General features: G+C 38.4%; 1 protein-coding gene across 5 annotated transcripts in view; it reads left to right on the forward strand.

Moving 5' to 3' along the window:
- OGT (O-linked N-acetylglucosamine (GlcNAc) transferase) overlaps window positions 1–27151 on the forward strand; it is a 33030-nt gene that overhangs the window by 2028 nt on the left and 3851 nt on the right. For 3 of the 5 annotated variants that reach the window (XM_070503313.1, XM_070503311.1, XM_070503314.1), the window contains exons 2-21: window positions 1071–1251; window positions 2117–2360; window positions 8676–8744; window positions 12031–12147; window positions 14429–14508; window positions 15000–15195; window positions 15906–16046; window positions 16642–16742; window positions 16916–17069; window positions 17158–17259; window positions 17457–17636; window positions 18315–18473; window positions 18627–18716; window positions 19920–20045; window positions 20456–20626; window positions 20738–20854; window positions 20947–21117; window positions 22985–23137; window positions 24826–25078; window positions 25334–25457. In XM_070503313.1, coding sequence (XP_070359414.1) covers window positions 1085–1251; window positions 2117–2360; window positions 8676–8744; window positions 12031–12147; window positions 14429–14508; window positions 15000–15195; window positions 15906–16046; window positions 16642–16742; window positions 16916–17069; window positions 17158–17259; window positions 17457–17636; window positions 18315–18473; window positions 18627–18716; window positions 19920–20045; window positions 20456–20626; window positions 20738–20854; window positions 20947–21117; window positions 22985–23137; window positions 24826–25078; window positions 25334–25457 — 2915 coding nt within the window. In that variant the 5' untranslated portion in view covers window positions 1071–1084. The remainder of the gene's footprint in view (window positions 1–1070; window positions 1252–2116; window positions 2361–8675; window positions 8745–12030; window positions 12148–14428; window positions 14509–14999; window positions 15196–15905; window positions 16047–16641; window positions 16743–16915; window positions 17070–17157; window positions 17260–17456; window positions 17637–18314; window positions 18474–18626; window positions 18717–19919; window positions 20046–20455; window positions 20627–20737; window positions 20855–20946; window positions 21118–22984; window positions 23138–24825; window positions 25079–25333; window positions 25458–27151) is intronic. The other 2 variants (XM_070503312.1, XM_070503315.1) reach the window with 1 other exon arrangement.

The following is a 27151-nucleotide window of genomic DNA, read 5'->3' on the forward strand; positions in this document are numbered from 1 at the left end:
GTTCCCAGTAATGTTTCATTTAAGTATTTAATTGAGAGTTTGTTGTTGTTTTTCCCCCTCTGACCTTTACCTATATCCTTTATGTATCTGAATTAAGTCACTTACACACAGCATAGTGCTTTCATCTATTATTCATTCTGTTGCACTTTATCAAATGGTTTTGTATTTTAGCGTTTTCCCACTCTTAAAGAAGTCATTGCAGTTGTAGGTAACTGCTTGGTTTATGTAGGGTTGTGTGCGATGTCTCAATCCTTCAGACAGTATCAGTGCTCTTTGGAAAATGCTAGTGTTAAATCATCGTGGGTGGGTTTTAGGTAATTTGGTCTCATTGTGAGTTTGGGATGATAGGGGAGCTATATAATCTTGGGTCTTTATTTAAAATGTTTGACCCCTTTAAGTATTTTGGCTCTTGACGGATGCATTCATCTTGTTTGTCAGCTATTTTAAAAATAGCACCTTGACTTTTAGTTCTTTTTTAACCCCATGCTTGTGTCTAGTGTTGCCCTTAATTTAATTTTAAAAACTGAAGTTGTGAAATCTACAAAAACAGCAATATAATTTTAAGAGTTAAAAACACATGGTGTACCAGGTTAAGAGATATATTGTTGCCAATACCCCACCCCGCACAAATCCAACCTAAACCATGGGACAGACTATTAAATTTCCCAGTAGGTTATTTGTGACCTTGCAAATCACATGTTTTATATTTTGTTTCTTTATGTTAACTAAGGTATACAGAATGATGTTTCAGTGAATCTTTAGATGCTACCTCTGGATTTATAATTTGAAAGTACAAAGTATTTTTGGTCATAAAATGTAATCTCATTGGAAGTAAATATTTCTACCTAGTCTGGGAAAGTAAGTTAATGGGTGAATTTTAAAAAATGCTAATTCTGCATCTGATGTTAACTTGGGGGTATAAATAATGCGCAGAACACTCTAGTGCTTTACATAGTTTCAAGCGTTTTCATCTTTAAGTTTAATATACCATATTTTTACATTTTTTTGTTTGCATTTCTAACTTTTTGTTTTCCCCCCTCCTTCCCTCAAATGTTTTGATGATTCTCCAGAACCAACGAAACGTATGCTTTCCTTCCAAGGGTTAGCTGAGTTGGCACATCGAGAATATCAGGCAGGAGATTTTGAGGCAGCTGAGAGACACTGCATGCAGCTTTGGCGACAAGAGCCAGACAATACTGGTGTGCTTTTATTACTTTCATCTATACACTTCCAGTGTCGAAGGCTGGACAGGTAGGAGATGTGGGGGTACCTGCTGGTGATTGCTGCCTCTGGGTGCTGAGCTTGAAAAATGATACTTGAATATTTGAGCTTGAAATGTTTCCAGTACTGGTTTCATCCGAGCCACCGACGCACATCTTCTTTCTTGCCCATTTGTGACATGCCCAGCTGCCAATTTTTCTCCTTCCTTTTGTGGTGGTGGTGGTTAGATTATCAGCATGACTAGGGACTTTTTCTAGATTTTTCCACCTATAGCTGCTGCTTTCCTAACTCTGTTCAGGTAATAAATTATTCTTAGTATACATCTGAGCATCTAGTCTCACCTTTGTAAGACATATCAGCTCGAGGGAAGGAAGTGCGTAGAAACGATGGTGTATATGTTGTGGTAGGAAGTACATATGTGGTTCAAGTTGCAAATGCTATCATTAAGTTGTTAAGATATGCTGCTTTTATCTCAGCAGTTGAATTAATTGAAAGGGAAGAATCGGTGTTCTTGTCCCTTGAATGTCATTCTGGCTTATTTAGACATTTAAAGATGTGCATATCAACAAATGGATCATGAGACTCATGCACATAGCGTTTTCGGTCTTGATCTTAATAATCATAGCTTACAATGTGACAGTTTGGTAATAAGACTCTAGTAAGGATTTTATCTCATAAGAAAAAAGAGTGTTCCAGTTTGAAATCTGAAATACTTCCACTTTTGAAAAACTTTGATTTCCAAAATTTTTCCTACTATGCACTAGTTAAAAGATAATGTATAGTTATATAATTAGCAGTAGCACAGGATCTTCAGAAACTGTTTGAGCTGCGTATGGGCCATATCTTCTTTCTGTAACATGCATACCCATGCATCAACACTTTTCGCCTTTTCCAGATCTGCTCACTTTAGCACTCTGGCAATTAAACAGAATCCCCTTCTGGCAGAAGCCTATTCGAATTTGGGGAATGTGTACAAGGAAAGAGGGCAGTTACAGGAAGCAATTGAGCATTACCGGCATGCATTGCGTCTCAAACCAGATTTCATCGATGGTTATATTAACCTGGCAGCCGCGTTGGTAGCAGCAGGTGACATGGAAGGGGCAGTCCAAGCTTACGTCTCTGCTCTTCAGTACAATCCTGTGAGTAAAATTTTAATGGTTATTTTCCCTTCACAAAAGCCCAGAAACATAGTTTGATGCTTCAGACGCTAAAATAGGTTTTTGCATGGAATAAAGTCAAGAGTTTAGAAATGTTTGTCTACTTAAGATAGTGCCTTAACCAGATCTCCATTATGTTTTAAAAAATTCGTTTTATCTAACAAGTTATATTAGAAAACATAAAAATTATCCTTATGGGAAGAAACTCGACATTTGTTGTTATAATGCTTGTAAAAGTACAGAACAGATGATTGTTAGGGCTGTTGTGATTAAATTTGGAGAAATTCTGATTGGTGTTTGCAATAGTTAATTGATTTTTAATGAATAGTGAATAAAGGGCCTTAATCTGTAATATAAAATAGCTCAAACGAGATGCCAGTATATGGATCAGTGACAGGGAAACTAGACTGCAAAATTTGTTCCTCAATATCCTATTCTCTTTTCTTTCAACATAATTAGAAGTGAGAGAATTGAAGTGATAGTACCCACGCCAACGTTTTGATTAGTTCTTAAAATTTTTTTGTCTAAATTGCCAGTGTTTTCTGAGGAACAGGTGAGGCCCAGCTGGCAGACATAAAGTTCACACTGTGTTAGGGTCTCTGAAAGGTACACAAAAAAAGTAAGACTTGCCCTCAGAACTTTTGATGTAGTTAGGGAAAGAAGATAGATAAAAACTTAAGAGGTAAGTGATAAAGAGAGAGATTGTAGGAATCCAGAAAAAATTTAAGAATACATTTCCAAGCTGTGTCGTCAACATTTAGTTTTGCAACAACCCTGGAATTGGTTAATAAGTAACTCCTATAGCTACTGTTTATTCAAAGTCTACTATGTGCCCAGATACTTTGCCAGTCAAGCTTCAGACATTGGCTTTAATGCTCACAGTGATCCTTCAAAGTAGATGGGATTATTTCCAGTTTTACCAATTAAAAAAAACAGACTCCAGGCTTCTTTAACTTTCTTGGGATCACACAGCTAGTAACGGTGAAGTGGATAGTAAGAGCTGAGCCTGAATCTTGAAAGCAAACAGTGAGGAGAGAAGAAATAAGAGATAAAAGGGAATGATATGCCCAGAGGGCATCCACCCCTTAAGGTGGCCCTCAAGCACAGTTTGAAAACCATTGATCATGTTCTGCTGTCCCTTAATCCCTGTTTTACAGGTTAGGAGATTGAAGCTTAATTTAGTAGTTTGCAGAAAGATCTGAAATCACTTTTTATTGCAACATCTATTAATCATTATTTTTTCAGTTAATTTTGAGGTTTAAAATTTTTTATTTTTCTCGTTCATCGCTTTTTGTATAGATACAATGAAAAGTTTACCAGCTACCCTTCTTGGAGAGGTAGCCAATGAAACTAATTTCTTATGTATCCTTTTAGAGATAGTCAACGCATATATATGTAAATTTGAGTGACTTTTTGTAATTTTTGTTGCGGTACTCTCTAGCTAGTTACCCAATAGAAGTTTTAGGGGACCCTCTATTTGCTGTCACTGGGGCTTGGACTCTGTTCTTGCCAAGGCTCAGGGCTCACTTGTGCACCTAAATTGTCATAGTAAGTTCTTTCCCTTCATTAATCAAGGTTGGTTCCACCCTTCACTTGTTGATTGAATATAAACTCACTTGTCTCCTCTTAACACAGCAGTGGCCCCTAATGTTTTTTTTTAATTTATTTTTTTCTTTTTTGAGGAAGATTAGCCCTGAGCTAGCTACTGCCAATCCTCCTCTTTTTGCTGAGGAAGACTGGCCCTGAGCTAACATCCATGCCCATCTTCCTCTACTTTATATGTGGGACGCCTACCACGGCGTGGCTTTTGCCAAGCAGTGCCATGTCCGCACCTGGGATCCGAACCAGCGTACCCCGGGCCACTGAAAAACAGAATGTGGGAACTTAACTGCTGCGCCACCAGGCCGGCCCCCCCGCCCCTAATGTTTTGTACTTTGATCCCTTGACTCGGATTGCCAGTTGCCTGCATTTGTAGCAGAGCAGTCATTGCTGCTGACAGTAGTCATGCTCCGCATAATGACATTTCTGTCAGTGATCGACCACATATATGACAGTGGTCCCATAAGATTAGTACCATATAGCTAGGTGTGTAGTAGGGTATACCATCTAGGTTTGTGCAAGTACAGTCTGTGCTGCTCGCGCAATGATGAAATCACCTAATGATACATTTCTCATTGTATCCCTGTCGATAAGCGACGGCGTGACTGTACCAAACTGTAGGAGTATGATGAGAAGGGAAAACTAAAGTGGGAGATAGAACTATGCTTTTCAATATTTAACATGTTAACAGGAAGCGTATCATTGTGCCCTACCAAAGAAGTAAGATAGTACTCAAATAAATCATGAAACTACCCCTTGAAGGCATTGAACAGCTGTACATTCCCATCTGGTTCTGTATTTCTCCTAGTGGAAGGTGCTGCTTTATTTCTGTGTCTTTACCGGCGACAGTGAAAAAAGGATTGTGCAAACTGCCTTGATTTCACCTAAATCTACCATGGTGATCGTATTTTAATTTATTTCAGGATATTTGGTCTTAACTAGATTCAAGCTTACCGTCAAATGTGTTTGTCAATTCTGACAGAATCTTGTCTGTTCCTAAATGGTGCTTTTTTTGGCAGTGCGTTGTTGGCCTGAATCATAGATGTATTTGACATTCTATGGAAAATAGTTAAAGAAACTCAGATTATTTTGGTTTTGCAGCAGTAAAATGTTAAGGTAACATTCTTGATAACCTGTTTTCAGCAGTGTTTATCTTTTTAAGTTAAACAAAATGTCAATTTAGAAGTTATTCTGTGACTTGATTACACAGAGCTGTTTCATATTTTTATAGTCTGAACTGTCTTCTGTAATGTTGGGTGATTTAATAATTTGACTAAAATTTTAGTCCATTGTATTTGAAGGTGCTTATTGTAACTAGTAATCTTTCACATGATGGCTCACTAAGAGTTGCCCATGCCTGGCAATCCCTTTTATGAATTATGCATAAAATTGTCCTTTTTAAGATGGCTATAACCCTGAGTTGCTCTAAGGAACTCTCTTTCTGAGTCTTTTTTTTCTTTTTTTTGGCTGAGGAAGATTAGCCCTGAGCCAACATCTGTGCCAATCTTCCTCCACTTTATGTGTGGGTCACTGCCACAGCATGGCTGATGAGTGGTGTAGGTCTGCACCTGGGATCTGAACCAGTAAACCTTGGCCGCTGAAGTGGAACGTGCCAAACTTAATGACTACGCCACTACACCATGGGGCTGGCCCCTTTTTTGGAGTCTTATAAGTTGTTGAACCATTGCTTCTGCTTTGATTGTGGATGCATAACACTGAGAGCTACTGGCATCCTGACCATTGCGTGTTACTGTCATGTTGTGTGTTACTGTTATGAACCTCACTTATACAGCTAAACTATAGAAAACCGTACATATATTTCTATTCCTCTCTTCTCTGCTTTTTGTTGTTTACTATGCAAATGTCACATTTAAATATTTGAGTGCTTATTGTATGTACAATGCTTTGTTAGGAATTGGGGAGATGTGTTGGGGGGGGGGTGAAATGTTGTGGATTATAGTATGAGACAGGACCTGACCCATAAAGGAAGAAAGGTGTAAGCTCCTCGGATGATTATTGTTAGAGCGTATTAGTCAGAAGGTTTTTTGAGTGAGTGCTTATAACCTAAGCATTCTCTAGAAAGGTAAATAGCAAGTAGATTTCTTGGCTGAAGTGGTGAGTCAAGTAGTAACAAGAAGTGAGTGTAGTAAAGAGTCAGTTGGAAGATTTGGAAAGAATAGAGAGGCTGAGGAGTTTGAATTTAATTTGAGAGGCAATTGAGAACTACTGTAGGTTTTTATCAACCTGATTTTATTTCTTGTGTATGTAGATGTTGTGGGTGGGGGTAGGGGGCCTCTAGGAGGAAAGGCAGGAAATAGATGCTATGTTAGGAGCGCTAGTTATTCAGGAAATTCTTACTCATTTCCATCTCCTTACCTTTATTCATACTATTTTCCCTTGTCTACAGGACCCTCCTCCTTTGTCTGTTAAAGCCCTACTCATCCTTTAATACCCAGCATAAATTTCCCCTTTGAATTCACTTGCTTCTCTAAAGTTCTTTACCACCATGTGGGCATTTAATATGTATGTGTCTTGTCTCTCCACGTAGATTGTAAGCCCCTTGAGGATGACGATTCTGTTAACTTCTTTTCTCTGCAGTTCCAGGCATATTATTGAATTGAATAAAGGTTTGCATAGAAGATAATTAACCTGGGAATGAGTAGAATGGGCTAGGTTTGAGAAATGTGTTTCTCTTAGCAAATATTGTTTTGATTTGACGAATAAAGGAGAATTGATGTCTTAGGTTTTGAACTTTTGGGAGAATAGTGATATCCTTGAATTTCTTAGAAATTAGCTGTTGATGGAGAAGTTTGGATTCCCAAGTGGGAGAATTGGATTTCATTATTATATTTAATATGGTATGTTTTAGCTTTTTCTAAAACTGCCTTCTTGATTATCTTATAGTGATCTTGAAGGTAATCTATTTTCAACTGTAGGCGTTGTGTTAACTTGATTTAGTATGCTGTAATGGATCCAGATGATACAACCAGAGATAGATAGATACACTGTTAGGACTTGGATGGCATTCATCCAAGAGTTTGTAGAAACTAGAGGGTAAAATTTTGCAGCAGTTGGCTAAATTGTATAGCCCATTAGGGTCATTGTTGGAGAATTATTGCAAGACTTTGATTATTATGGCTCAGAAAAGGCATAGGACTTGGTAAAAGTCCAAAGATGTATAACCACAACAATCAGGTGTAGAAGGAGCTTGTAAGGAGCAGATTGGATTGTTCAGTCGTCGTCTGCCAAAACAGATGGGTAACTCTTAAAGTTTAGGGAAAAAAATCATACAAAGTAGATAGCAAGATTATAAAGGTCATTACTTTTGAGAGAATAAATATGATTAAAAAGTGCTTAGACTCATTAGAGGAGGGGAAGTCTGTACTAAGGTTAATGTTACCTATGATGTATTGAGGATTAGCATTAACCTTTTGTGCTTGAAGTCGCGGGAGACAACCATTCTCTCCCAAAACACCCAGTCATTGCTCGATGGACAGACAGACAGGGTCGATCATGGAACTGACCCAGTATGGCCAACCATGAGGGTGTTCTGTGGTAGTCTGTTCTTTGCTGGATGACTTGTTTCACCTGATGGATGTTAATATACAACCACAAAAGATGTTCATCAGTAAAATTAATTTCTTGACTTTGCAAACCATAATACAGTTTCACATAGAATAATATATATGATGATACTTTGGCACAGTTGATAAAATTTCACTTTCTAGGACTTAATTTAAGGCTCCTCCACTCATGGAACAGTTTAGAATGATAAACCTACTCTCTGTTGCCATTGTTTTTACTTGTTGACTGATAGATTTGACTGACACAGGCAAACAAGGACAAGTACAAATTTAAACTCACTGGTCTGACGTGTCTTTCATACCGATGAACGGACTGGTGAGCCAGAGGACTCGCAGCACAGTCGTGCTGCTAATAAAAAGCAGAGTCAACTGCTTTTCATTATTCATCCAATCAACTCTAATAGCACTTAATACTAATGAGTAATGAGGTGCCAGGATTGAAGCTTTGGTTGGATGGTAATCCTTCTAATAGTGAAATGAAGTCAAGGTTTCTAAATATGCCTGACAGCCCAAGGATAGCTTTGCTGAGAGCTAATCATGGCTTAAATACTTTTTTCCTCCATGGAAAATTTTTGGCCCTTGATATACAGGAGTGATTCATCATAACCTTGAACAAACGTTTGATGCTTTTTTAAAAAACAATGGCTGACGTTTGGGGACAGGAGAAGCCATAGTAAGGCCCATAGTCTTTTATCTGAAACTGGTGGGATGAGATGAGTTTCAAAATTCAGAATTTTTAGGATTTTAAAGATGATAATACTGTATATAAAACTCCCAGGTGGGTCTGAAGCAGCACCTTCTAGTAAAACACATTTATATTTCTAAGCTATGAGTATTCCAAGATATGAGTATTCACACTTAAGTATTCACAATAAATTCTATAAATAGCTTTGTGCCAGTTCAGGTCAGCTTTAATCATCAAATGAGGTTTTGTAACTTTTTGGAATTTGAAATTGTGGATGAGGGATTGTAGTTTTATACTTAAATTTGTCAAGCACTATCTTTAGTTGACAGAATAAAATGACAGGGAGCTAGATACATCAAAGTAATTTCAAGATATTTTTGGTCAAAAAAGCAGAGTATAATTAATAACAGAGTATCTCTGGGTTTCTAGGATTTGTACTGTGTTCGCAGTGACCTGGGGAACCTGCTCAAAGCCCTGGGTCGCTTGGAAGAAGCCAAGGTAGGTTTTTGATAGAACACATTTAAACATCAGTGTTATGAAAACTTGTACTTTTTGCCAAGTCTTCAACTCTTCATTGAGCTGTCTTCACAAAACAGTCCTATGAAACTGAGGAAAACTGACGGCATGAATCGCCTCAGACTAGAGCAGGGCCAGGCTTTGGCATATCTGTTCTAAATCTGGGGCTAAAGCAAGAACCTGAACATTTTGGAGCCTTTCTGCTGAGCTAGATCATCTTTATAACAATGGGCTCCGTCATGATCTTATGTGGGAATAAATAACATTCCTTCAAATCTGAGGCTTGCCTGCTGATGACAAGCAGAGCGCCTGTGATTTGGCTCAAGACTCCTGTATGATGCAGGTGCCATTGAAAATGCTGCTCTTCTAAGTCCTTTGTGGCTTGTAAGTGGAGAAGAATTTCATCCAAATGTTACCCTGTAATACTGGCATTTAAAATTCTTATTTAACCTTCCTCCCTTCATCTTCCTCACCCTTTTTACAGTGGAAGAAAGGCTGTTAAAATGATTGTAAATTAATAATTGGAACATCCTGCCCCTTCTTGTCCCCACTCCCTCCCCCAAGTTCCTTTTTCCTCTTCTCCAATCCTAGTTGTCTACCTTCTTTTCTTCCTTACTTCCTTCTTTTATTCCTCCCCATCCTACTTCCTTTAAAAAAAAAAGTCAGAAGATCAAAGCTGGTTTGTTTGGGAAATGGACTGATCGAAAGAAAACTTGCCAAAGTGGAAAGGTGGCTTTTAGCATTCTGTGTTTCCAAATAATGAATTTGACCACCAGGTTGGGTTATTAAAGCTTTTGGTATAATTTTAAATTAAATTTATAAATGACATTGTCTTGTTACAAGCCACCTTACGCAACCGCGCTGCAGGGGTGAGGAGTGGGGAGAAACCAGAATGCTTCTGAAACTCCCACCTGTTGCTCTGAGCCCCACGCGCATGCTAATGCGTGGAGTGTATGCGCAGCGTAGCTGTCTGTTTGCTTCATCCAGGGAGGGAGAAGGCTTTTCAGCACCATCTAATGTTAAAAGGCACTAGTTTTAAGTGCGTAGCCCATAAATTCTGCTGACACTTTGGATTAACCTTATGTAGGTTTCCAGCTAATGAATTGTAATTTATTTCAATCTTAGCTGATAAATCTAATTGGTAATTTATAGAACAAATATTTGATAAGCTCCTATTAATTGTCACCCCACCAAGCGGACAGCTAACATGAATTGCACTTCACTGCAGCTTTAGAGATCGGTTTAGGCTGAGACATTGCGCCTGCCTTAGGTTGCTGACTTCTTTATTTCAGAGCTCTGGAGACACCTAGTTTGAAAAATGTTATTCTGTTTTTGTGAGAACTTAGTGAACAAGAAAATACTCTTGAGTGAAATGCAATGTATTTCTTTTGTAATCAGTGCATTTGAAAATTCAAGCCAGCATATTCCTAGTCGATGGAAGCAAAATTAAGTTGTCTTTGTAGAAAATGAAGAGCCTTTCTTCCAGCAAAAATCCCTGCTGTATGCAATAGCCCTGATTAACCCTCTCCCTTCTGCATGTTTCCCATGTTACAGACTTGAGACTGTCCTCATTCCCATATGTAATAGACATCCAAAGAATTTCAATTGCTTTGTTGAACTTTTACTAATGATCTTGTTTTTATTTTCTCTCTTGTTTTTGGTTTTTCACCATTGATATTGTATTTAGAAGGTTTCAGGTGGGTGAAACCTCCTATTCCATGCGTAAGGTGCCTCGCTGAAGGGAGCTCGAGGCCTGGATCTAGGGCAGACACACACCTCCTCCTCTTCCAGCAAGGAACGCACCGAAAAGTCACATGATGAGAAATATGGTAACGGGTTTGTAACTGCCACAGCAAAACAATTTGCCTCCATGCCTGAATCTTCTGTCTTGTGGCTTCAGAAACAGCTTAAAATAATTTTATTTACAAGCAAGTTATGTAAGAGAATGTTTTATACTATAGCCACAATTCTGTCAAAGATAAGTATAAGTTAATTGATATTAAAAATTATTAGAAATAATTTACTAGTAAAAGCTTCTAACTCTTCTTGTTGTTCATTTTTTTCCTTTTTTCTTCTTTGTTTGGATTGCAGCATTCTGCTCTTCTGATGATGCGCTGTGACCCTGCAGTAGCGCAAAGGCTGCGCAGCGTTAATGCGCCATGCGTGCGAATGAGCCCCTGTGAACGGTTGACTAGATGAGTAATCTGATTGACTGGCTCCCTCAGTTCTATTCTGTAGCCTTTTTGGATAAAATTGGGTTTTAACATACCTCGAGTCCAACTAATCTCATTAAACAAATATTCTCTATGGGCCTGTCTAGTAGATTAATGGATCTGGTTGGCCGTTTGCTGCGTCTAGGGGTGTTCTTTGTAGCGCAGCAGTTCGCAGCGATTGCGCAGCGCGATGCTGTTAGGTTGCGCAAGCGATGTTTGCGCTCGCATTACAGGGACCTCAACCTAGGTGCAATCCTGTCATATGAGGTTTCAGCTTCAGTCCCCTTTGGGAGACAGGGGCGTTGCGAGGATGTAACTTATAGCCTGGCTTTATAAAGATATCTGACTTGGCAGAAAAACATTTCTCTTTTCAGTAGCATAGTTTTGATGATAGGAACATTATTGTTTAGAGCAGCTTTCCCAAAATGTGTTTCATAGTATTCTAATAAAAGGCCCAGCGAAAGAAGAGTTCCATGGTCAACTAAGTTCAGAGAACCTTGTATATATTATTAAAGGCTTAGAGGAGTCCCCTAGTAGAGAAACCTGTTTTCTGTTTTCCTAATTTATTTGACCATGAAATCCTTTTTTCCAGTGAAACCTCTTAACCCCTCATAGAACACACTTTGGGAAACTGGGGGAGGGTGGGAGGGGGTGGGAAAACTTGGCCTTAAGTGATGCCCTCTAGATATCACTTGAAAACAGAGCAAGAGCGCTTAAGTGTTCAGATAAGAGAAGTCCAGCACAGAGTGGTATGGCAACTGACTTCCCAGATAAGTCCCAGTGTAAGGGTTGGTCATTGGTTGGCAGAACTGAACATGGTGGTTTGCACTTGGGTTCTGGTGGCGCAGGCGCAGGAGCAGCCAGCTGTGGCAGCGCATTAGTTTTGGCGCAAGCGAGCCTATGCTGCAGGGTCACTTTTGGCTGGTCAGAGAAGGAATAATGATATCACCTTCTTCCCCCCTCCCCCAATCTTTTTTTTTTTTTCCCTTTTACAAATTTTCCCCTTTCCCTTTACCTCCTTCCCTTCCCATCTTCTTTCATTAACCCCTCCTAAGGCATGTTATTTGAAAGCAATTGAGACGCAACCGAACTTTGCAGTAGCTTGGAGTAATCTTGGCTGTGTTTTCAATGCACAAGGGGAGATTTGGCTTGCAATTCATCACTTTGAAAAGGTTGGTCATTAAATTAATAGTGGTATTTATGAAGTGCTTATGTGTGCAGGGTGTTTTTCCCAGAGCTAAATAAGAGGCCTTTACTTAACCAGTCACATAATATCTTTGTTTCTCTGACAGTATTGTAGCATTTGCTTGATGGTATATGAGAGGATGGTTTCCAATTTTGCGTTGAAAATGTACTTTAGTAATTAAAAATCCTCTTTTGAAACAGGCAGCTTTACTGTAAAGAAGCAGGGCTTCTCAGTGAAAAGGCTGATTCCAGATCTGGGGCAGGAAATGTGCAAAATTAGTCTGGAGTGCCTTATACCGGAAAGCAAGGAAACTTTGATATATTACTTTGCTTGTGTCAAAAGGACTCAGGAGGCAACCAGAACAGGCTCCCACTGGCTAAAGATGGGACTTGGGCATCAGTAGGAATAATAACTGAAATATATTGAAACTTACCAAACACGTTTAAATCCATGAGTTCATAATTATACTAAGAAGAAATTCATTGGTCACCTTTGGAAAATAAACTTCTCGACTCATTTTGAAAACTGGTTAAAAGGGGAAGAGTAAAGCATTTGTCCCCTCTCCTGGACCTCAGGGTAGCCTGATAGTCGATAGGGAGAGTTTCTCTTTATAGAGGTATTTCAGATAATAAATGAAGAAGGAAGGATACAATCAGAGTATCACCATTAATAGATTTAGGCATTTATCAGTGGCAAAAAAGAGACACAACCAGACATGTTATGTATCTTGTGATATGGAAGTAAACAGTTCCACCAGCGAACTAGCCTTGCAAAAAGAGAAGAGAACCCAAATCTGATTACATTTGTAGTTCTAACTACCACTGTGGAAATTGGTAGGAAGTACATGGGACAGGGAAACGTTAAAGTACACCATAGGGATGCAATCAGCAAAGTCCAAACTATGGGAAGCTGTATAGGACAATGGTCTGATTTCTTCAATAGGAATAAAAATGAAGATTTAAATTAAGCCTTTAATTTAAAAGGTTGAAAGAAACTCACAAAGGCATGTTGACAAGTTGTGTGAGTCTTATTTAAATCCTGAATCAAAGTTAATCAGAAGTTGGACCACTGAATGGATACTTGATAGTAAGGAATTGCTGTCAGTTATTTTACGTGTGATACTGGTATTGTGGTTATGTTGGGAGGAAAAAGTATTCCTGTCTTGTGCCTGAGATACATTTTGAAATATCTTCGGATGGATTAATATGTCTGGGATTAGCTTCAAAATGACCTGGAAAGAGGGGGCGTTAGGTTGGAATATAGATTAAATAAAATTAAGCATGATTTGTTAATTGTTGAAGCTGGATGGTGGAGACCTGGGAGTTTGTTATATTCCTCTCATGTATATGTTTGAAATTTTCTGTAACGAAAAGTGAAAAGTTTTTGAGGTGGACATCTGTCACTGTAGAAAACACAAGTGCATCATGTTGTCTTTACTACAAGAGTTGCCATCTAAGTGAAGAGGAGTGTTTTTTATGAATCTTTAATTCAGTTACTCATTAGCTTTATCTTTTCAGTATTTCAATTAAGGTTTGCATGTATTACACTATAGGAGTACCCCCACCTCTTTTGCTCAGTGGTTCTTTACCTTGGTTGTACATGAGGAGCTTGTAAAAGATAGGGATATCCTGGCTCCATCTTCGGAGGATCTGATTTAACTGGCCTGTGATGGAGCCCAGGCACCTGAATTCTTAATATACTGCCGGGTTTGAGAATCACTGCTTTAGCTACATCTGACCATATTTTAAGACAACTTCAGAACTATTTGGATAAAACCATTTATTGTTAGTATCTCCTTAAAGTAATCTGTCTCACTGAGTATACAGCTCTAATTACATATCTTACTGAAGTCGTCCTGTGTATATAGTTGTAGTTACTGAGGTATGTATTTTCTGTATCAGTTAGAGCTTGCTGCTTCTCCCTGCCGTTAGTTATTAGAAGAGTTAGGCTGATTAATTGTGAATACAGTAGTGCCAACCATTAGAAGTATTCAGCTCAATAAAATTGGAGCAGACCCAATCTAAAATTTTTCCCTTCAGGACACATTTTGCTCTTATATTATGCGAGAAGTTATTTTGATAACGTTGAGATTTGTGAATAATGAGTGGGTACTAAAATAATTGGGTTTTAAAAATGAAAGAAATAAGATTTAATTATACTAGAAAATGTAATCAGAGGTCTAAAATTATCTCAGAATAAAAAATTATAGTTGGGAGCTTAATCTGAAATCTTAACTTGCTCTAAGTAACTGTCTTCTGATTTTTTAGGCTGTCACCCTTGACCCAAATTTTCTGGATGCTTATATTAATTTAGGAAATGTCTTGAAAGAGGCACGGATTTTTGACAGGTGAGAGAATGTTATATTTGATACATTTTCTCAAGTCTTTGTTGTGTCAACACTTGAGAGTTTGGACTGAAACTGTGACAGTGTCCCTTGAAATACACTTCCCTCTTCTAGTATGTTGCTTTTCCCTGATCATGTCTGCTGTTTTACCTTTTATTTACCTGACTTTTCATTGTTGACTTTCCACAGAGCCGTTATCCTTCTCACTAGGAGTTTAGTTGAAATTTCCTTTCTTTTGTAAGACTGTTGAAATGGTTATCTTTAGACTAAATTATTCCTTTTATCTGATTCAGAAAGCTGCGTAGAGCCTGACTTTTTGTTGTTGTCAAAGGAATGCCTATTTCTTGTGTGGGAATACAATATTTGTCAGTGTGAAAATACATTTTATAAAGGTGCAGTTTTGATTTGAGGTTAAGTATACTGTAGGATGCATTAATTCTAACAAAGCATCCATTAAAAGTTAGTTTCATTGTGTGTCTTTTTTTTGTTTCCAGAGCTGTGGCAGCTTACCTTCGGGCCCTAAGCTTGAGTCCAAATCATGCAGTCGTGCACGGCAACCTGGCTTGTGTATACTATGAGCAAGGCCTGATAGATCTGGCAATAGACACCTACAGGCGAGCTATTGAATTGCAACCACATTTTCCTGATGCTTACTGCAACCTAGCCAATGCTCTCAAAGAGAAGGGCAGTGTAAGGATTTTTGTTCAGTATATTTCTTTGTTACTTGGTAGGATTAAAAAAGTCTTTTTACATATTATTATTAAATATTGAGGTGGTAAATTATTTTACTTTGGAGTTTGGTTGAGAGGAAGAATAGCAAAAATAATGTTTTCTGGAATGTTACCAGTGTTGAACAACAAAATTCAGCCGAGTAAATTTGAAGATCTAATTGACTTTTATTAAACGATTTATGAATCAGGCAGCACCCCATCTAGCAAGCAGAAGGGAGCTCAGAGGGGTTGTACCAAATGGAAGGTTTTTACAGGAAGAAGGGTGGAGCAAGGGAACTATTAGCAAATGAAAAGAAAGGATTATTTTTAGGCCTGGACATCTTTTTTTAGAGGGAAAGGAAGGCAAGGGTTTTATGTGTAGCTTGCCTCTTCTTCCTCTGGGTGATTGAGAAGGGCCTATGTGACAGATTACCTCATTGGTGCTGACCAGAAAATTCCAGACTGGTTGATTAAGATTTACATTTCTGGGAAAGGTTGAAACTGCAATTAGATTAGGTATGAAATCTAGATTTGGTATTAGGGGCTTTAGCGTGAGTGACGCCATTTTGGCCTTTTGGTTTTCTCTTTAACATCAGCCATTAGGCTTAATTAAACAATTGTTAGAATAATTATCAGTGGTAGCTCTTTGATTCCTCCGATAGGTTTTGAATAGTTTGTTTTGTTTTCTAGGTTGCTGAAGCAGAAGATTGTTACAATACAGCTCTCCGGCTGTGTCCCACTCATGCAGACTCTCTGAATAACCTAGCCAATATCAAACGAGAACAGGGAAACATTGAAGAGGCAGTTCGCTTGTATCGTAAAGCATTAGAAGTATGTTGAGGGTAGTGTGGCTGGGTATTTTGTGTATGTGATAGTAGAGGGAAGGCAGTAGAGTTTGCCATGTCGTCCACCTCTTGTAAAAATAGAGAGTGGTTGAATCTTGAACCAGTAATTGACTGCCTAAGGTATGAGTGAGGTCCTGTGTGACATTCAAGAAAATCTCTCCATTGAGTTTATTATTTTATGGGTAGATAAGATCTGCACACAAAAATTAAACAGTCAGCTACAGCTTAAGAGAAATTACCAGTAAGACCAGTAAGTATATAATTTCAGTGCCTGATAGCTGTAATGGTGGTGGTTGGTGGGTGTGGCAGGAATTTAGAAGAGAGAGATTTCAGAAGAGATGCTGGAGTAATCAGCATAAACTAAGATGAAGAGAGGTCTACCTCATTATGTTTTGAAACAAGAGGTATAAAGTAAAGGAGGAGGTCAAATTTGAACTACCCAGCTTTGAAGAATGAGTAGACTTAGAGAAGGTGGAGAGAAGTGTAGGAATATAAAAGTACTTGACCAAAGTTATTGTGGTAAGTTATCACTGCTGTTGAGTAGTTTTTTTAAACCTCAGTTGTCATCTGACTCTTTATAGGTCTTTCCGGAGTTTGCTGCTGCCCATTCGAATTTAGCAAGTGTATTGCAGCAGCAGGGAAAACTGCAGGAAGCTCTGATGCATTATAAGGAGGCTATTCGGTGAGAGGCTCACAGCCTTGTTTTTTTCTTTTTCTTTGAAATTTTAAAATATTTGACATTTGGAACATTTGGCATGTGCTAAAATGACTTGTAATAACAACAGACTAAATTAACATTACAGAGGGTGAGAGGGTTTTGTACTAGATAAATAAAACCGTTGTCCTCTCCTTTAGAATCAGTCCTACCTTTGCTGATGCCTACTCTAATATGGGAAACACTTTAAAGGAGATGCAGGATGTGCAGGGAGCCTTGCAGTGTTATACTCGTGCCATTCAGATAAACCCTGCGTTTGCAGATGCCCACAGCAATCTGGCTTCCATTCACAAGGTACTACTGTTTATTATGATGTGTGCATCTTAGCACCTAATGTTTAACTGTAGGAAAATTTTTAATCATCTCACTTTATTTTTTCCAGGATTCAGGGAATATTCCAGAAGCAATAGCTTCTTACCGCACTGCTCTGAAACTTAAACCTGATTTTCCTGATGCTTATTGTAACTTGGCTCATTGCCTGCAGGTAAAGAATAACAGGCTAATAGTTGGCTTTCAGTGTTGTAATCACTTTTTAATAGTTACGTGCTGTATTAATCCAAGCCTAGCTGGAGACAGTGTTTTTTAATAGGTTATCTGACATTACTTTTGGCCAAAGACACATAAAATGTTAAATCCTGGAATAGGGTTTTTCAGATAATAACTTCTTTTTGCCTCCTCTAGATTGTCTGTGATTGGACAGACTATGATGAGCGAATGAAGAAGTTGGTCAGTATTGTGGCTGACCAGTTAGAGAAGAACAGGTTGCCTTCGGTGCATCCTCATCATAGTATGCTATATCCTCTTTCTCATGGATTCAGGAAGGCTATTGCTGAGAGGCATGGGAACCTCTGCTTGGATAAGGTGCGATTCTTTTGTTTTAATCTTTTTATTGTAAAGTAAAACAGAGAAGAATACATGAGTCAAATGTATGGCTTAATGAGTTATCAGAAGGTAAACACCACCCAAGTTGAGAAATGAATCTGTATCGGCCACCCCGGAAACCCATTCCGTTGTGTCCTGTCTTCAGTCAGAACCACCTCCATCCCATAAGGTGGAATCTTAACTGATATACTGACAATAGACTGATGGTGTTTTCCTTTAATTTGAAAACCATAATGTTTAATAAAGTGGTATTTTATACTCACCTTGGAGAATTAGAGCACTGCTTGATCAAAGCTGGGAATTTGCTTGGCAGCATAGGTTGGATGGAGTGCTAGGTGTAATTCTGATTTTTAAAAATGCTTCCCTACAGAATTTTCTAAAATGCAGTGTTTGTCATGCTCTGTCCACACTGCCTCCTTTGTACAAGTTTTAGATTTGCTCGTCTATGTCATTAGGCCCCAGGAGCAGGTCAAAATATGAAGCGTATTATAGACTGCTAAGGTTGCATTGAACTGGTGATCTGAATTAAAGTATTCTGGGCAAACCATTTTCAACAGGTGTGAGGTAGAGGTTTGGTATTGTTTTTAGTCAGTTTTCCTAGATGCAAATTTACGGATAGACTGAACTTTACTAACAAGCATTGGATTCCATTGGTAGATTAATGTCCTTCATAAACCACCATATGAACATCCAAAAGACTTGAAGCTCAGTGACGGTCGACTGCGTGTAGGCTATGTGAGTTCTGACTTTGGGAATCATCCTACTTCTCACCTTATGCAGTCTATTCCAGGCATGCACAATCCTGATAAATTTGAGGTAAGACTAGTGTTTCCCTGTAGTCATTGTTTGTTTATGGGGAAAAAAAAACCCACGGTGGTGGCTTTATTGTCACCATTAGATGTTAAACCTAGTGTCTTTTTGGAAAGATTTGAGCCGAAGTTGTTAAATATACTGTATGCTGCCTTTCAGGTGTTCTGTTATGCCCTGAGCCCAGATGATGGCACTAACTTCCGAGTAAAGGTGATGGCAGAAGCTAATCATTTCATTGATCTTTCTCAGGTGGGTGAAATTCTTGAACTTGCAACTTTTTATTTTGAGAAAAGAGTGAATAAAACTATTGGCATATAGCTAGTATTTTTCATGACAGGTATTAAACATCCACTACAGATAGGCAATAGCTTTGATCTTATTTCCTTGGTCGTTTACATTTATAATTGGCATGGATTTTGCTGAGGTTGCAAATGAAATAGAAATGTGGTATATATGTGTTTGGACGTAAAACTTTTTCGGGGATTGAGCCAGCACTTGCGACAGTAGACACTTAATATTAACTGAATAAGTTGAACAAAATGGTGGCGTGGAAGAAGGAGAGGTCAGTTAAAGAAAATAGGTGGACTATGGTTCATCTATTTTTGTGGGCCTTTGCCTTTGGTTATCTTTATACTTGCTCTATTGCTATTTCCTCTAGGGGTGTACGTTTTATGATAAATGAAGATTGGAACCTGTAGGGGAATTAATTTGCTGAGGGTGTAGACTTTGAGTTTTTTCTTTATAGGCTCTATTGGCCACTTTGGTGACTAATAGATTTATGCAGTATATAGTATATCTAGTAATTCCTATATGAATCATTGAAGTCCTAGCAGAAGGGTTGTGAGACTCTTGTCATTGAAAAAATAATATACGTACCAACCTCTTTGCAGTATAGCTGTTGCTTCGGAAGTATACCTGACCATTTTTGATGTCGGGTTGGACTGTATGACTAAGAAGCATACCGCCCTCCACCTCTGAGACTTTCAGGGGCTCAGAGTTTAGCCAGGCCTTCTAAGTTTGACCACAATCTAGTTTGCCAGTACTTTTCACCCACCATTTGCCCTCATGTATACTCTACCAAATAGATGTGATCTACTCACCCTTTTGTAAACCCACCATGCATTTTACTCTGGTTCTTTATTCATACTGTTCTCTACCAAGATTGTATTCTGTCCAACTCCCTTAGACCCCTATCCATCTTTGAAGGCCCATTTCAAATAACCAGTTCCTCTATGAAGCCTTGTTATTCATACATTCAATCTAGAAGTAAACTCTCCTTTCTCTTTATTCTGTTTCTGTAATGTTTTGGGCCCATATTTTTACCTTGCATTGATGTAATTTGTGTTCTTACCACTTTTGCATCTGGGAATCTGAATTCCATTTAATGTCGTTAAAGCTAATTGAATCAGTCTGCAGTTCTACATAGTGCGTTCTTACTGTTTTATTCCATAGATTCCATGCAATGGAAAAGCAGCTGATCGCATCCACCAGGATGGTATACACATCCTTGTAAATATGAATGGTTATACCAAGGGTGCCCGAAATGAACTCTTTGCTCTCAGGCCAGCTCCTATTCAGGTAAAGGAATTAATGATTGCTTATAATGTGTATTGGGCTAAAAAGACAGTGATGTGTTTTTTTCCCCTTTGGTTACCTGACATTTGAAACCATAGGGCAGATGCGCCTGACTTAAGGAAAAAACGAAAGTGTAGTACTTGAGATGTACAGGGACAAAAAATTTTGAGTGTGGACACAATGCCCACAGGTACATGTTTATGGAGACATGCAATTCAGAGTTGGGTATAAACAGTTCTATCTTGTAAATTGCAGGAACATTTTAGCACTTAGAAGGTTAGTCTAAAATACTACTTGATTGTTCTTGGCTAAAGAAGTCAGCCCTCCTTGTTTGTTTGTTTACTTATTTAATTTTGGACCCGTTTGATGAAAGTTCTTAGTTTTTGGTCTGGCTTGACTTTTTTTTCTTTTAGGCAATGTGGCTGGGATACCCTGGGACTAGTGGTGCGCTTTTCATGGATTATATCATCACTGATCAGGAAACTTCACCAGCTGAAGTTGCTGAGCAGTATTCTGAGAAACTGGCTTATATGCCCCATACTTTCTTTATTGGTGATCATGCTAATATGTTCCCTCACCTGAAGGTAGGTAGAAAAACAGTGCTGTGGGGGCATTGCAAAGAACTATAGTCATTTATTTCCTTGCTGGTGTCCCTATGCATCCTGAAAGACATGTATGAAACTTTTTTCCATTAGAAAAAAGCAGTCATCGATTTTAAGTCCAATGGGCACATTTATGACAATCGGATTGTTCTGAATGGCATCGACCTCAAAGCATTTCTTGATAGTCTGCCAGATGTGAAAATTGTCAAGGTCAGAACCTGGTCAATATTGTCATTGAAATAAAGTTATCTGCATTTGGGATCCTTTTCCTAATGATGCATTTTGTGTTATTTTTTTTAAAGATGAAATGTCCTGATGGAGGAGACAATGCAGATAGCAGTAATACAGCTCTTAATATGCCTGTCATTCCTATGAATACTATTGCAGAAGCAGTCATTGAAATGATTAACAGAGGACAAATTCAGATAACAATTAATGGGTTCAGTATTAGCAACGGACTGGCGACTACCCAGGTGAGAAGAGAATAATAGAGCGTAACATGTACCACCATGTATGCATTCATTTCCTTTAGATCTCATAATAACTCTAGGAGGTAAGCATCATTATCCTTGTTTTATAGATGAGGAAATGAATTCAGTGGAAATTAGCATCATGTGATTTTTAAAAGTCTCCTGGATTCAGCCAGCGGGTTGTTTACCGAGTCTTCTGTGTTAATATCTTGTTACTCCCTGCCTGTGGCTTTACTCTGGTCAATGCTGAACTATCTGTAGGCATCATACAGTTTCTTGCTTCTGTAATTCATCCTTTCCCTGGTTAAATCTTGTTCATCTTTAAGACTTTCCGTTCAGATAGCTCCTCCAGGAATCCATTCCTATCCTTATCCCTAACCTGTCCTTCCCTGCTTTATTGGTACCTGTCTTCTCTGCTTCTGTAATATTTGGGGTATATCTTTGCATCCAGCACAACGTGTTATAATTCCCTGGGTTTGTATTCTCCACTGAATTGAATTACTTTAGGGCCCGTATCTTAGCCATAGTGATGTAGTATGTACTCAATAAATATATATCAGATACTTGTAAGTGAATATGTAGCTCTGTGAAGAGATGATAAGGCAAGGATCTCTGGCCTCCTAGGAGTTAACAGTTGTAGTGGTATAACAGTTTATACCAAGAGTGCTCGAAATGAACTCTGCTCTTCAGGCCTGCTCCTGTTCAAGTAAAAGAATTAATAATAATCGCTTATAATGTATGTTGGGCTAAAAAGACAGTGATGTGTTTTTTTCCCCTCTGGTTAACTGGCATTTGAAACAATAGGGCAGGCATGCTTAAGAAAAAAAATAGTATAGTTCTTGAAATGCACAGGGACAAAGAATTTTGAGTGTAGAACACAATGCCCATATGTACCCAATGTCCATACACACCTGGAATAGTTACGTAACAATGTAAGGCAGTACTCAGATGTGTGGGAATTGCAAGATAAGACTATAGTTGTGTACATAGATGCCCAGAAATAGTGATGATCAGTGTGAGGAGAGACAGTCTTAGTAGAGATCGTTTGGAATAGTGATTTAAGTTTAGCCTTGAAGGTGGGTGTGATTGGGAAAGGACATTTTATTCATGAAGAAAAGAGTGAGCGAAAGCTTGCTGTTGGATTAATAGCGGTTTTTTTTTTGTTTTTAAAGATTTTATTTTTCCTTTTTCTCCCAAAGTCCCCCGGTACAAAGTTGTGAATTTTTAGTTGTGGGTCCTTCTAGTTGTGGCATGTGGGATGCTGCCTCAGTGTGGCTGTGATGAGCGGCGCCATGTCGGCGCCCAGTATTCGAACCGGTGAAACCCTGGGCCGCTGAAGCGGAGTGCATGAACTTAACCACTCGGCCATGGGGCCGGCCCCCTGGATTAATAGGGTTTTGAAGGGAACTTTTTGGTTAGAGTGAGAAGTTTCATAGTACAGTCCTCCCCAAATTAAGATAATCCTGTAAGTTTTTCCTTTTTAAGTTTAATATGTCATGAATATTTTCTCCTATTATAGTTCAGTGACCTTTTAATGGTTATACCATTTCGCATCTTAAAGATTCTTTATTGGGGCTGGCCCTGTGGCCGAGTAGTTAAGTTCGTGCGCTCCGCTGCAGGTGGCCCAGTGTTTTGTTGGTTCCAATCCTGGGCACGGACATGGCACTGCTCATAAGGCCACGCTGAGGCGGCGTGCCACATGCCACAACTAGAACGACCCACAACGAAGAATATGTACTGCAACTATGTACTGGGGGGCTTTGGGGAGAAAAAGGAAAAAAAAATCTTTAAAAAAAAAAGATTCATTGATTAAAAAATATTATACTACATTGACTTTAAATGTAATCATCATATTCTTGTTCTTGTTCAGATCAACAATAAGGCTGCCACTGGAGAGGAGGTTCCCCGCACCATTATCGTAACCACACGTTCTCAGTATGGGTTACCAGAAGATGCCATTGTGTACTGTAACTTCAATCAGTTATATAAAATCGATCCTTCTACTTTACAGATGTGGGCAAATGTGAGTATGTGTAGATTCATTGTTAATGTCTAGAGACCAGTAAAGATTCTGTATATAGGCCATCTTGCTGAGGCTGCCCCCTACCCCCATTCAGGAGCTGTTTTGCTCATTTCTAATCTTCAAGAGTTGTAGATTTTTCAGCCATTTTTGATTTCTTCTTCCAGTGTCTAAGTATCACATTATGAACCTATTTAATTTATGTATTCAAAACCAGGGATCAGCAAACTTTTTCTTAAAGGGGCCAGATGGTAAATATTTTTGGTTTTGCAGTCTGTACACTGTCACATTTACTCAACTCTGCCATTGTAGCAGGAAAACACTATAAACGTTATGTAAATGAATAAGGGTAAGTGTATTCCAATAAAATTTTATTTACAAAAACAGGCAATATGCCAGGTTTGGCTCACAGGCTATAGTTTGCCAACTCATGGTCTAAACTGATAGCAGAAAGTGTTATGTACATCCACCCATGTTTAAAATTCTTGCAATATTGTAGAGTTATAACTAATAAGGAATTGATTTATGCCATTACCTCTCAGTCAGTTCATCAGAGCAGTTTGCATAAGTAGGACCTCTGAAGGTTCTAAACTTTGCTATCCATCACTGGCTCTTATTTCCCTAGAGCTAAAATGGAGATAATTCTTGGTTGGTTTTTTTTTCTGATTAATATGTTTTTTTTAAAGGAGGGGGAGGGTGGAGGAGAAGAGGAAGCAGATGAGTATAGGTTTACTATCCCTTAATCTTCACTTCCCAATGTTCAAAAAACCCAAAAACCAAAAGGTTTTTTGTAAGTTTGTGGCAAATTTATTTGGCAGCAAAACTACCTGAACTGATGTTAGGCTATTTGTGGTCTTTTATTTATTCCATTTAGTATGAACTCTTACATCTCGCTGCACAGGTACTAATGTGTTTGTTTATAGGGAGTTGCTGCTGAGGGTGTTATGTAATATGTATGCACAGTACTACTTTTCTAAAATCTGAAATATTCTGAATTCCGAAATTCGTCTGTTCTCGTGTCTTTCAGAGACGGGATGGTGAACTTATGTGGTACATTGGGTAGAAGCAGATCTAAATTGGGTTGGCAAACTATGGCCTGTGGAACAAATACAGCCCATTGCCTGCTTTTGTAAATAAAATTTTATTGACAAAGCCACGCCTACTTGTTTACATATTGTCTGTGACTGCTTTCCAGTGACAAGGGCAGAATTGAGCAGTTACGACAGAGTCCATGTGGCCGCAAAGCCAAAGATATTTGCTGTCTGGTCCTTTACAGACAACGTCTGCTGACACTTGATCTAGATTAGGCGAGTCTGAGCTAACTCTATTTGTTGTGTCATGGTGGGGGATTTAAAATTTGAAATGGAAAATTCCTATCTTATCGGCAAAAAACACTGCCAGTATCAATTCCCATAGGACATAACCGCCTCAGATTTTGCCAATTAGTAACTTGTTTTGTGTCTTCTTACATCAGTCTCCTCTTTCTTTGAACTCTCTTTGGGGACAGCTTTGCAGAACAGGAACCTATAATTCAGTTGCTCTCATTCGTCTATGTGAAGGAAAGGCTTAAGTTCACAGTAGGCTGCTATCTGGTGGAAGACTACAGTGTGGTAGAATTATTAGAGATGTATAGGAGCCTTTCTTGAGAAGGGCAGAGCTGCGATTAATAATTCTTATTTTCCCTATTTTAGATTCTGAAGCGTGTTCCCAATAGTGTGCTGTGGCTGTTGCGTTTTCCAGCAGTAGGAGAACCTAATATTCAACAGTATGCGCAAAACATGGGCCTTCCCCAGAACCGTATCATTTTTTCACCTGTTGCTCCTAAAGAGGAACATGTCAGGAGAGGCCAGCTGGCTGACGTCTGCCTGGACACACCACTTTGTAATGGGCACACCACGGGGATGGATGTCCTCTGGGCAGGGACACCTATGGTGACTATGCCAGGTGAGTTCCTGATAAATCGTTGGAATCTTCCTTGTTCTTTTTAAAATCATTTAGAGGAGACACCCTCCCCCGTGATGAGAAATCATGTATACTAGAAGCAACATGTAGGGCAAGATGGTAGAAAATGAGACTTGTTCAAGTCTGAGCACTTGGCTTTATTCTCCTCATCTGCATTGTGTGGATACTTAACATAACATTAATAACCATGTGCTATTTGCGTTCTCAGATGTGCAAATGTTATCTTTCTTATTACAGGAGAGACCCTCGCTTCTCGAGTTGCAGCTTCCCAGCTCACTTGTTTAGGTTGTCTTGAGCTTATTGCTAAAAATAGACAAGAATATGAAGACATAGCTGTGAAACTGGGAACTGATCTAGAATAGTAAGTAAACTTTTCCATGAACAAATTGCAGTTGTCCCTCAGTATCCATGAGGGATTGTTGGTTCTAAGCCCCTCAACAGATAGCAAAATCTGTGGATGCTCGGGTCCCTTAGTCAGCCCTCCCTATCCACAGGTTCTACATCCACAGATACGGAGGATTGACTGTATATGGTAAAGTGAAGGAAATAAGGAAAATTTACAGAGAATATAAGTGATATAAAATGGAATCATAAAATAAGAGTATAAAATAGGTGAATTAGTTGTATGATCTCTGGATAGGAGAAGAACTTTCTAAACTTTCATAAATGATCAATAGGTTTACTATGTAAGGAGTAAATGGCTGAATAAAAGTAAGCCAAGAAAATGAAAAGGCAAACAAGGGGGGAAAAAAATCTTTGTTTCTTATGTCGAATATTAATAGCCAGGCTATACTTAAGAAGTATAAAGGCTGAAAAAATTTACATTTTAAATCCTTAATAGGAAAGTAAACAAGGAAATAACCAGACAGCTTTCTGAAGTAGAATTATAAACAGTTAACATGAAAAAAGTTTCAACCTCTGTAGTAGAAATGTAAATTAAGATAACACTGGGGTATACCCGTTATTTGCCTATAAAATAAGAGATTTTTAATATAGCAGTGATGAGGGAGCATTGAGGCACTGGCCTTTTCATTTATTGGTACAACACTTCATCAAAGTTTTGAGAGCCTTAAAAGGCCAGACCTTTGACCCTAATAGTGCCACATCTTCACTGTAGCATAAGGAAAAAAAGCAAACATAAAAGCCCCAAAACGAATGGGAGTTAGAGGAGTGATGCGTAGATAAATGATGCTTTATCCATAGTTTTTATGAAATAGTGAAATAATGTTTCTCTCTTAATTGCGGTTTTTTCTTTGGGTATTATGGGTGGTTTTTTTTCTTTTTGTTTTTCTCAGAAGTAGCATATTATATAGAAGTTTAAAGAAACACCCACTTTGAGTCAGACTGCCTGGGTTTGAATCCAGGATCTCCCACTTAAAAGCTTTGTGACTTTGGGCAAGTTAGTGTCTGTGTGCCTTGAGTTTTCCATCTGCAAAATGAGGATGAAGGATAGTACCTACCTTGCCGAGATGTTGTAAGAATTGAAAAAAAGGTGTTCCATGTAAAGCACTTATAATGGTTCTTAGTACATAGTAAGCATTCAACAGATATGAAGCATTTATTTATTATTTTCAAAATTTTCTCCAGGGAGCATCATATACATCTAAGAAAAATGAGTGAAAATTTTGAGCCCAGACATTAAAAAAATTAAGATTCATGTCCATCATCCCAGAGATAACTACAGTAAATAATTTAGTGTATTTTTTTTTTTTTTTTACTTTTTGGAACTTAGTTGATTTCACATACTACTTTTCCCCAACATTTTGTTATGAAAATTTTCAATTTTATAATAAACACTTCTATACCTACCACCTAGATTCTACCACTAACATTTTACTATACTTGCTTTATCACGTATCTGTCCATCTATTTATTCCTCTATCCATCTAATAATCCATCTTATTTGATACATTTTCGAGTAAATTGCAGACATCAGTACTCTTCACCCTGAATACTTCAGAATGGACATCATTAGCTAGAGTTTAATATTTCTTTCTTTTTTATTTTAAGGCAGAAATTATATTCAGGGGAATACACAAATCTTGAGTGAGTTTT

Source organism: Equus asinus, chromosome X (assembly GCF_041296235.1).
Source record: "Equus asinus isolate D_3611 breed Donkey chromosome X, EquAss-T2T_v2, whole genome shotgun sequence".
NCBI classification, from domain to species: domain Eukaryota; kingdom Metazoa; phylum Chordata; class Mammalia; order Perissodactyla; family Equidae; genus Equus; species Equus asinus.